We start from the raw sequence: 11,744 nt of genomic DNA, 5'->3' as shown, positions 1-11,744 counted from the left end.
GAGGAGGAGGAGGAGGAGGAGGAGGAGGAGGAGGAGGAGGAGGAGGAGGAGAAACAGGAGGAGGAGGAGGAGAAACAGGAGGAGGAGGAGGAGAAACAAGAGGAGGAGATACGGGAGGAGGAGGAGGAGGAGGAGGAGGAGGAGGAGGAGGCAGGGGCTTACGCAGGAGGTGCAGGTGATACGAGATGAGATCCGTCATGGCGTGCAGGAGGCTGTCGAGCGACTAGGAAGTGCAGAGGAAGCATGGAGCAGAGCAGATTTCACAAGTACTTGTTGTCAACTTTTTCCCCTTTGTCCGCTCACGGTCTACTAGATGCGTCCGAGGACGCCGCGTTCGCGTGCGAGAGAGCAGAAAACGTGTTCTTCGACCCTTCGATCCTATCCATGGTAAGTCTCTTTTCTCCTTTGCATCTCCTTCGCTCCCCCTTGTGCTGTCGCTGATACTTCTTCAGCTCTACTTTCCCGACGATCACAAGTTTGCCATCTACGTTCCTTACTTCGTTCCTGTCCTCCTTCCCATCCTCATGGGGCTCCTCCGAGAGGTCCAGGGCTGTTGAGGGTCGGCTGGAGAAACTGAACAGACGGCAGATAAAGGAGACGCGTGCCAAGAAGGCAGCGGAGAAGACGCGTTGATGCCCGACGAAGGGAGAGGAGAAGAAACAATTGACCATAGAAGCTGATCTAGAAGAAGAGACTATGGCAGCAGAAGCCTCTTGCTTCCTTCTCACATGCTCTAAGGAGCAGAGCTTGTCCTGCCGAAAGTGATGGGCTCCTCAGGCGCTGATTGCCTGCGGCCATGGTTGGGATCTTTCGGCTTTCCGTTGACTTTGGCGACGACCCTCGCCTTGAGCGAAGAGATGCCCTGACTGATGCGGTTCAAGACGGGAGGCAGATTGGCCCCCTCGGAGTTGCGCTTCGGCAGCGCTGCCTTGCCGTTGTTGAGCAACGACTTGAATTTCCTGCTCGACGAAGAGAAGTTGGACTCGCCTTGATTGGACTTATTGGTATCGACTGGAAACTTTCAAGTAAGGAAGGGAGCAAGGAGAGTACTAAGTGTTCTCACCGGTCTTAGGTCTCATCAGTAAAGTTCGAACGACAACGTTTCCTCGCCTTTGCAATGAAGCCACGTCAGGATCTTTTGCATTTGATGACCTGTCCGTCATATGCCCATCGTTTGCATAGTAGTTTGTCCCAACATCTACTGATTGAGTTCTTCCGAAGCCTTCTGCCACTGATTGAGTTCTTCCGAAGCCTTCTGCCACTGATTGAGTTCTTCCGAAGCCTTCTACCACTGATTGAGTTCTTCCAAAACCATCCTTCTCAGTCTGTTGACTTGCATGCGCTGCATCGTTGATAGATAATCTCCTTCTTGCCCAGCTGTGGACAGGCTCTTGCAGAGATTGGGAAACAGCACTCCCTCGTCTCATGTTGAACGAATTGTTGTGCACAAGTTGATCGGTGATATCACTGTTATTGCGAAACAATGACATACTTTGCAACTGTCTGGTCCTATTTTGCTTTTCATTTTCAATCACGGAGAGGCTCAGAAAGACTTTGTTGACTTGTGGGATTTTGCGATCAGATTGCAGAAATTTTTGTTCCATTCTTCCAGTGCTGATCCTTCTCGAACTTCTTTCTTCATTTCCTCCGGAGCTTGCGGTTCTTCGAAATTCGACAGAGGAAGCTATCATCTTTGCTCTTGAAGCGATCGGATCTCTTGAAATGACTGTCTGCTTGCTCTTTGCAGCTCTTTCAATCTCTGCTTTTGCAAATCTTATCGTTTTGACCTGCTTCCTGATGATTCGACCGCGATACACCTTCTGTATTACACAAGCCGCCTTTCTCCGAGATGAAATAAGTTTCCTTGCTTGCATCCCTCTCACGAGTTTTTGGATAATGACTGCAGCTCGTTGAGAGATGGCATCCATCTGAAAGGAACATTATTTTCCACCAAACAACAAAATGATCTACCGCGCTGCTGGATCGTTTTCTCAACAGCTTGCAAGACTTGCATGTAAGTTTGCAATGTGATTTCAGCTCTGTCCGAATCATATGCTCAAATTCCTCCTGCGATCATATCTTGTATGAGGTCGAAAACATGAAATGAGCAAGTGAAAACCCGATCTATCGTCCCGTCACCGCTTGTGTCAAAATCAGTGATGAGGACGTCCAACTCTCCGCTAGCGAGCCTCTTTCCCATGGAAGCGAACGCGTTGTGAAACTCTTCCCTGTCACACGAGTGATGAGCAAACAAAGAAATGATCAACTAAACACCTGTCAAGAACGCCTGTCTTCTTGTAGTCAAACTTGTCGAATGTTTGGTTGATCTTCTCGGATAACTGTCAAGAAACGCTTGCCGGTCAACTTGCGCAACACAACGAAGGGTAGTCAAACCTCCGAAGGATGAAGGTTCGAAAACCAGGATGCAATCAAGTTTCCAGCATCCTTTCGGATGCTAGGAGAGAATCAGCAAGGTTCTTTCGCAGAAGGCAACAGAGGAGATTGAATTACTTCTCCGCTAATGATAATGTGGCGCCCATGGAGTTCATCGTTCCTTCGAGCTCAATATTGAGACGATCTAGCTTCCTCAACAGATCCTGGCTCTCAGTCAGAAGTTTGGTTGACACAGAATTCAAGGGATCAAAGGGACATCCTACTTCAGCTGTCGATTGGCGACGATACATCCTGATCTCACCGTCCCTCGGAGTGTCTGAGCTGTTCGTTGGCTCTGCTGCTGCATCTTTTGCAGCAAAAGAAGAAGCTAATTTTGGAGCGACAAGCATGTTGGTGTTTCAAGAAGTCTGCAAAGTGGCAACTTCGGTTAGCCCATGACAAGCAAACTCGTGGCTGGGTTCATTGCCCGAATCTGTATCCACCACCATTCCGATGCTCAAAATTCGCGATAAGGAGATAAAATCGTGAACAAATAGAAGATGAAGATGACACAAGATCATGATGTTTGATTCCTACTACCTTTGCCTTTTTCTCTCTTTGCTATCCCCCAACTCAGATCGCCTTGCGCTAATCCTATCCATAAATTTCTACCTCTTTCCTTCCTGCACAATTACTGTCAATGTCTGGTTCTGCATTCACCATATCTAGATCTGTTTGACTTTCCTTCCTCCTATCCCTCATCCTCCTCCCCCATCTCTCACTCCCCTCCCTCCTTCGCATCGCCACAGTTTGCGTTGCTTCCCACCACCATTTCATCATCAGTGTCCTACGTCAATTCCACCCCCTCGTTTTATCATCCCCGCATCCACCCCCACCCCAGTTGTTTCCTTCTGACCCCTCTGCACCCCACCTCTTCATACCCTACCCCGATTGTCAGCTGACTCACTTCTCTACCCCGCATTCAATAGTATTGGACCCCTCTTTTTCAGAGGCAGGAAGTAACGACTTTGAACCCACCGGTTAGATATTCCTTGACCACCCTACAGGCCGCTGGTGCACATTGACAGAATCCCATAACCCCCGCACCTTGTACCTACCACCCACCCCCTCGGAGCTGTTTCTTGAAATTTCTCGCCCACCCACCTGCACGTTATTTTTTAGTACCCCCACCCCTTCATTAATCGCTGTTTACCCCACCCAACGAGGTCAAATCCTGCGTATCACCCCACCCCTTTCGGAGTCTACACATCTACCAAATTTACTACAGCTTGGAATGACTTTGGGGCCCATTCACGGAATATAAGGCTGCGTCCGAACTCTCCAGCTGATCCTTGAATGATTAGAGTCCTCCACATAATTCTTGGAGTAAATTTGGCGAAACAACACAAAAATTTCGAGTGAGAATTTCAACATCTCATACTTGCAGAGGGGGTGCGAACGTGTCATGGTCCCTCCTTGAAGGTACTAGTGAACCCTGCACTATATATATTATAAACATTAAATCACTTTTACAATCGGGGGATTAAGCAGAGCTATGGGATCTAGGTACGATTCGATGTACTACACATTTTTTTCCTGTCAGGTTTATATAGTTCAAGTAAAACTAAATACTTGTACTCGTACAATACATATAAAGGTAAATGACACGCAATCCAGCTAAAAACACTTTTAAAGAGGTTGAGTAAAACTTGAGGTTGACCATGATCGGAGGTCTAGAAGGTCACTCCTGCCCTTGACTTGAAGGTGGTTCCTGACACCAGCCTGCTGAAGTCAGTCCTCCTCTACTTGCTCTGGCGACGTCCATTCATTCTTACTGTGATCGGCGATGTGAAGGCGAAAGAATGGACGGAAACTCGTCACAAGGACTGCTTCAAGTATCCGAGTCACCAACAACTTCCGAGCTCTACGGAGTGAAAGAATTTTACTGTACAAACATCTGGCTCAGCAAACTAATTGGATACAAGATGAGGAAAGGACTGTTGAGCGTGTGCCTGGTCGTGCGAAGTCCCCATGAGCTGCTGGGCATCAGGCGGATCTTCCTTCACTCGCTTGTACGTCTCCAGCGCATCGCGAAGGTTCTGCATCAAGGTCAGCTGATCATTGGAGGGGAGAGGTGTCAGAGGACCTGGACGCGAGCTTGAAGTACGTTGCCCTCCCTCACCTCTTGCACAAACAAGACAGCAAACTGTGAGGTGTTGAGAGCCTCGTCGTATCTGAGCAGCTTCGCTTGACAGATCGCCAGGTCAAGGAAGAGAACGGCCGCAAGGTGCTGCTGAGCCTTGGGAACAAGGTCGAAAATGACATCTTGTGTCAAAACCTCGTCGTTCCTGGACGCTGGTCGTTAGCTCAGAGGGTCGGTACACGGCGGATGACCTTTGAAAGAAGCCTTTCATAGCATCCTTGATGTACTCCTCGGCCTCAACGTTCTTGTTGAGGGCAAGGAGGATAACGCAGAGGTGCGACTTCCAGGCAGCCTTGCTCTCTTCGCTTTTGATCATGCTCATGTACCTCATGGCCTTCATCATGCACCTTCTCTCCTGTCAGTCGACGCCAACATGCCTCACTCCCGACCTGTAGGCTGCGTTGAACTTGGAGCGCAGGAAGTAGTAGTGGGCGAGCGCGTCCATGGTCCAGGCGTACAAGCCAGCTATCCCATGGAGCTCAGAGAGTTTCTGCATGCAAACGTCAGCTCGAGGACAGCTGTCCCGGCATCACCTGCTGGGACATGTGCTCGGCTTTCTGGAGGAGGTAGACGGCTGTGGGCGCGTTCTGAGCCTTCATGCAGCGAGAGGCGTAGCGGATGCAGAAGGCGATGACCTGACAGTAGACGCGCTCGTAAAGGCGAGGCTCGGCCTTGAAGGAGATTCGGTTCAAGCTAGACTCCAGCACGTCAAAGCATCCGATATAATCTCCCAGCTCGAAGCTTTTCTTGTAGGCGTCTTCATGGAGGGAGTCGAAGAAGTAGGGCATGGGAACGATGGCGGGAGTGTGTTCAACCCACACGGGCTTGAGGAGAGGAGAGATGTCGGCGATGCCTCGGATGACCTTACCTGTGATCATCTCACTCGAGCTCCGCGAACACCCTCGAGCAGCCCAGAAAAAACGACGAGACGCCCTCGCGTGTTCCACAGGCTTCTTCTTCGCGTACAAGAGCGACGTGCTCGATCGCGACCTGAACACGCCGTCCACCATGTCGTCGTCGCTTGCCTCTGCCGCCCTCACGTCCTCCAGCAGCCTCGACTTGCTTCGAGTCGGAGATGCGCGAGAGGAGTCGAGGAGGGCCCTACGGTTGGGCGAGGAGGGTTTCGATACCGGGGAAGACAGCATGGGACTTCTGCTGCCTTTAGAGCTCGAGAGGTGGGAGCGACTTGAAGTCAGATGATGTTTCTTCTCCGTCAGAGAGGTCACGGTCGGCAGGTACTCAGACTTCTCCACCCAGAAGGGACTCTTAGGCCAACTTGCGTGAGGGGCAAGGGAGACCGCCTCCTGGCTCTTGTGAACCAGGACGTCGTGAATGAAGTGAATGTGATGCGCCAGCACTCTCTTGTCCGCCCCCAGTGAGACTTCCTGCATGAACTTCTGAAACTCTCGGAATCCCAGCTTCGACTCCTGCTGAAAGATAGATCCCGACGAGGAGTAGAAGAGGTCGTGAACTCGAGAGCGAGGTATGATGTCTTCCAATAGCCCGCACGAGCTCAGAAGTTTCAGCATATCTTCATGGGTCATCACTGATTCGTTAGCTTTGAACGACCGATCCGAGCAATGCGTGAAGTGCTTGTACATCTTGTCGTTGGCAAACATGGCGACGAACTTTCGAGACAGGTTCTGTCGCTCCTCATCGACCTCGCCTCTCCCATCATGTGCGGTGGCATCATCTACCGTGTCGACAGCTTCTTTGTCGACGAAGTTCTTGACAAACGCCTTGATGAGAGGTTCATTTCTGACCCTTCTGACGTCAGACAATCGATCATGACGGCTGTTCGGACTTTCCCCGTCGCTGCGACAACTCTTGAGCGACTTGAGCGAGCTCGACTTCTCTCTGTAGAACTTCTGGATAATGGACGCGGATCTGTGCTTCAGCTCGAGCTCATTCAGCTCTTTGGCAGCGCTAGATCGTTCATCGACCACGTACTTGTTGATTGCTGCCGCTATCTCCACCTTCCCCATCGCGATCGCCATCTCTGCTGCTGTCTGGCCTTGTCTGTTCTTCACCTCAGCGTCTATCCCTCGGAATCCCAGCAGAGCCTTTAAGACTCCTTGGGGGTTCTTGGCAAGGCAGACCAGGTGCAGAGCAGTATTCCCTTGGTCGTCCAAGTCGTCGAGGGCCTCTGGTTTTGTGTTTTGAATGATATTCACACACTTCTCCATCCCCTCTACCACGGCCAAGTGCAGAGAGGTGTAGCCTTTCTTCGTCTTGGCGTGTATGTTGGCCTTGGTGTACAAGAGAAGATACGCCAATAGGCGATGAGACCCAACAGAAGACGACAAGTGCAGGGGAGTCATGTGATCGGCATTGTACGCATCCACATCGATTCCAGCAGAGATGATCGTCTTGACGACTTGCAACAGTTTCTTGTAGTTCACTTGAGGGTGTCTGCTGGCAAGAATCACTTCATGGAGTGCTGAGTTTCTATCCGGCAAGTTGAGGTGACGGATTCCAGCCCCGAACTCCAGGAGCCATCGGACCGCCTGGTCGTTACAACATCTAGCAGCGATGATCAGGGCGGTATCGCCCTTGCGAACACCCCTCTCCTCACATCGCTGCAGCACCTCGTCGTCCACAGAGAAGTTCATCATGCGGCACAGGAAGTGAATGATGTCTGCCCCCAGCTGCCCTTGAATCTGAGCCGCATGGTGCAAGGCTGTCCACGACTTGCCGTCCCGCGCGTTCCTCGTGTAGAAACGTCCGTCTCTCAGCGCCTTGATCACCTCAAAATGTCCCCGCGCGGCTGCTTCATGCAGAGGTTCTCGCCCAAGGCTGTTGGCCATGCAGATTGCCTTGACCTCCTGTCGTAGAAGGAAGCGAAGCATGGGGGCGTCTCCCTTGCGAGCTGCAAGGTGTATGAGAGTGTCGCCCTGCCATGCGTCAACTCCCACGACGTTGATGATCCTCGGGTCTTGGAAGACGATCATCTTCGTTCGCTCCAGGTCTCCCCTCTCGAACGCTTCAAACATCGTCCGAACCAGCTCTTTGCTGAATTTGGCGTCTCTTATTTGAATCCGTTCCGTGTACAAGTCGTGAAACTTTTGCCGGGCCTGGTGGGAGCGGATGTTTCGCTGGACAACACAAGCTGCTTGTTTCATGGTGAAGGCTCCGCCTCTCCACCATGCAGTCTTGGGTGCTCCAGACATCTCGCGAGCCTCAGAGGCTTGCATGGTATGATGCAAGACAATGCTAAACCTGTGCTTCTTCCTCGATCTCTTGGCCATCTCAGGGATCTCGTCCTCGTCGATCACAGCGGCTTGATCATCGGCTTGCGCTTCACTCTCATCCGCATCCTCCTCATAGTCACTCCTCTCACGACTCGCTGAAGTCGCTCTCGACGAGCTCGCCTCGTCCTCTTTGATGTCTGCAAGGTGGTGCCCTGTATCACGGTTTGCGCTGCGAGGCAGGAAGGAATGCCCTTCATCGTCAACAGATTTCACTATGATGTCTCCCTCGTCTATCTTGGAGGATGCTGCTTCAGCAGTTTCATCGCCATCCCAGTCATCTTCATACTCATCATAGTTCCCATCCTCTTGAGCCTGTATACTCGGTTCCTTTTCCTTTGCCCGTTCAAATACAGGAATTCCTCCATGCAGACTTGCATCTTCGTTTTCCTCTACCTCATCGACATGTTCTTGGATACCTTCTGAGCTTTCCGCTCCCATGACGCGACTCATGTACTGCTCTCTCAGAGCAGTTACGTCCACAACTGATCCATCGCTACTCTCTCTATCCCCTTCGTCCTCGATAGGCTCTTCAAACTTGTCGGAGGCCTCCGACACGAAGGAGACAGACGAAGCCACCTCCTCCTTCAACTCCTCTTCCCCTTCCACCTCCTCCTCCATCTCTGCCCCTCTCGCGTCTCCCCCTCGGCCGCTGCCATAGCTCGGCATGTCGCCCGTTTGTTTATCCCCCATCCCCGCACCCACCCTCGGACCCACCCTCTTTTCGTCACAGCAAACAGCCTCAAGCCTACCCCTCCCCCTGATGCTCTACCGGTACTAGGGCAAACGGTAGTGACTGACTGGGCCCGCGGCCGTCATGCAGTGCGGCCCACGGGCCCGGCACACGGTGAATCAGTTAACTAGTTTGCCGCACTGTGCCAGGTTGGTTTGATGGGGCCGGGCCCACTGTCACACACCGGCGGCCGGGCCGCGATGATCCGATCATGATAGTAGCGGCTTGGCTAGGACTACGGTCACGTAAAACTTGCCGCTGTGCGGCGGCCCGGGCCTCGGCGGCGGCGGGCCGGCCGCCGCGGGCGACGGTCCGACACTCAGTGACTACCGTAGTACGACCGTGCCACCGTCACCGTGACGGTGAGCCGGCCCACGGGGCTCAGCCCGGCGGGCCGGCGTGGCCCCGGGCCGGGCGGCGGGCCCCGGGCGGCAGCAGCCGCCCGGCGCTACCGGGTCACGAGTCTCCGCCCGCGCAGTGCCGCGACTGATGACCGGGGCCGGGCGTTCAGCAGCCCGGCCTAACTACGGTAACTCGGAGCTCCGGGGAGTGACGATCATCGATCGGAAGCCTAAACGGTCACAGCGCCCTGGCTCCGGCGAAGTCTACGGACACGGTGTGGCTCCGATAGATGCAAAGGTGGGTCTTCTTCTCATCTTGCCGCGTGTGGCAAGTTGGCGATGCCGTACTGAGTACACCGTGGCACTGTGTTGGCAAGCCCCCCCGTACCGTTCCGAAGGACTCCGAGCCCGATGATCGGATCGGACGCCGACTCGGGACCGGGAGCCTCGAGAAGCCGGGTCACTGAGTTTCCGGACCGTCACCTACCGAGTCGGACTCGGCATGTGACGGACGGACGGCCGGCCGGCCGGGCGGCGGCCGGACTCGGACCGGGCGGGCCTCGAGTAGTGATCATGCACCACTCTTACATTGACTGAAAAAGAAAGAAATGAGCAGAGTCGCTAAAAGTGCCCTTGAAAGATCAACGGACCCCTTCTAGGTTCCACCCCCCAAAATGACTGTTATACCACCCCCGTACCTAAAAGATTTTGTCATACATACCACCGCAGTACCCCACCCACCCCTATCTTGTGTAATAATGTTTTTACTTTTCCGAATTCGGCGTAATAATGGCAGAGGCCGGACAGGAGGGGAGGGAAGCGGAGGATAGGAGCGAGGTAGTGACTGACGTGCAAACAGCCTTCAGTCGAGCACGTAGCTGATACAATCCTCCTCCCAGCCCTCAGACAGCATGCCATCATGTCGCTGAGAGCATGCTGACGCCAGCGACCCCCATGAGCGGAAGAATGATAGGAAGAGGGTAGATTACGATCACTGCAAGATGCTTGCTTGCTCCCCATGTGATTGACAGCGTTTGACAGGCGGATGGTATCGCATGCACCGTCAGAGGAAGCACAGAACAATGCCACCCCCGCCTCGCGCAGACCCTCTGCGCACTCCAACAAAGTCTATCCGTTGCAGTATGAGGAGGAGATCTCTATCTCCGACCTTGCGGAGCCCACCGGTCTTCCAGCCGGAGAGAGCGAGACACGTCAGCATGGCAGGAGCGACGAATGCACCATCCCAGTATACGAGTCGACCAGCAGTGTCCCCAACACCGCCCGGACGGCAGCAAGCTCCCGCCACCGGAACCTTCGCGATCAGCTGGCGATCAGACACGACGAGCTGATGGAGTATATCTCCAACATCAGGCGGACGAGGAGCAGCTTCGTGAAGCTACCGCTGATAGTGCTACTTGCCGTGACGTTCTTCTCGTCCGTCATGCTCCATGTCGACGTCGGGAGGGTTGATGAAGTGGAGAAATCGATCGAGCACCTGTACCTGTTCTCGGAGAGGAAGGATCTTTCGATCTCGCACTTCCAAGACGTTCACTCTGTGAGTGAGTTCTGGGACTGGATGGAGCACGTCTTCATCCCCATCACCTTCGTCCAGACGGACGAGGCAGGCGACAAGCTCGACAAGTCCGACTGGGGGAAGATCGCCAGGTACAACAGGATCCTAGGGAGCGTCAGGATGCAGCAGACACGATCCAGACCGACGTCGTGCGCCGTACACATGCTCGACAGCTTCTACGGCTCCAGCTGTCACCCCAAGGGCGGCAAGCCCGACGTGGAGCCCTTCGGCCTCCCGCTGTGCTCGCCCTACGACCAGGTTCCGGCCCGTCACGAGGAGGGGGTGGGGTGTGTAGATGCTGCTCCCTTCGCAGAGGGAGTAGATCTGGTCGACGCCAAGACGGCAGGCGAGGGCTTCACGGAGGAGGAGGGGGAGCCAGGGGTGTACAGGTTCTGGCTCAACGACACGATGGAGTCAAGGCTGCTGGCACAACGCGTGCGGTACCTGGAAGCGAGGCATTGGATCGACAGACAGACAGACTTTGTGGAGCTTGTCATCAGCTTGTACAACGGAGAGCTGAGCGTCTTCACAGAGGCCGTGCTGACGCTGCAGATCGAGAGGGGAGGCTTCATCGACAACGAGTTCTCCATCTCCTCCATCGTGCTCGACCCTTACAAGCTGAGCCCTGCTCCTGCTTACCTGAGCGACGCCGGTTGGCTCGTCTGCCTGCTCATCTTCACGCTCATCACGTTGTCATCCGTCCCTGACGTGCTGTACCGCCGCTTGCCGACCTTCTGGGAGGTCATCTCCTACATGACCGCTGGCTTCTCCATCTCCCTCACGGTCTGGTGGCACTTGATGATGATGAAGGAGACGTACGGGATCATCGCAAACATCGCCGAAGACTTCCTGCTACACGAGGTGGAGGTGCAGGTAAGAAGGAGGACGTGCGGGGCAGGGCAGGCAAGGGTGAGAGCAGGTCAGGGGAGGAGCAGCCAGCATGATTCTGTGTGTGTGTTGCTGACGCTGAGCTTGTGGCATGGCAGGACCGGATCAGCAAGGTGACCAAAGATCTCTCGTCCTATCGCATCTGCTGCTCTATCAACCTCTTCCTCTTCCTCCTCCTCTTCCTCGACGTCATCCGAGTACAACCAAGACTCGCCCTCATCGTGGAAACTTTCGCTGCCGCCGCCAACGACATCTTCCACTTCGTCCTTGTCTTCCTCACCATCGTCTTTTGCTTCGCCAGCAGCGGCACCCTCCTCTTCGGGCATGAAGTGACCGGCTTCTCCTCCGTCGGCGTCTCCTTCATGACGTGCTTCGAGCTGCTCGT

At 54.0% G+C, this 11,744-nt stretch overlaps 2 protein-coding genes across 2 annotated transcripts in view; one reads left to right on the top strand and one right to left on the bottom strand.

Annotated features, from left to right (window-relative positions):
- GUITHDRAFT_41190 (hypothetical protein) overlaps positions 1–6,957 on the bottom strand; it is a gene marked incomplete at both ends in the record, with an annotated part of 19,335 nt that extends 12,378 nt beyond the window's left edge. The window contains one exon of the mRNA XM_005830137.1: positions 6,751–6,957. Coding sequence (XP_005830194.1) covers positions 6,751–6,957 — 207 coding nt within the window. The remainder of the gene's footprint in view (positions 1–6,750) is intronic.
- A 3,517-nt stretch (positions 6,958–10,474) lies between these two features.
- GUITHDRAFT_73293 (hypothetical protein) lies at positions 10,475–11,742 on the top strand (the record flags this gene model as incomplete). Its single annotated transcript, XM_005830136.1, has 3 exons — positions 10,475–10,620; positions 10,861–11,184; positions 11,568–11,742. Coding segments are annotated over 3 exons (645 nt in total), but the record flags the coding sequence as incomplete, so codon positions are not given.
- Between the last annotated feature and the right edge of the window lie 2 nt (positions 11,743–11,744).

The sequence above is a fragment of the Guillardia theta genome (assembly GCF_000315625.1).
Source record: "Guillardia theta CCMP2712 unplaced genomic scaffold GUITHscaffold_48, whole genome shotgun sequence".
In the NCBI taxonomy this organism is placed as follows: Eukaryota; class Cryptophyceae; order Pyrenomonadales; family Geminigeraceae; genus Guillardia; species Guillardia theta.
The sequence above is the reverse complement of the archived record's forward strand: the minus strand, read 5'-3'. Positions and strand labels throughout refer to the sequence as shown.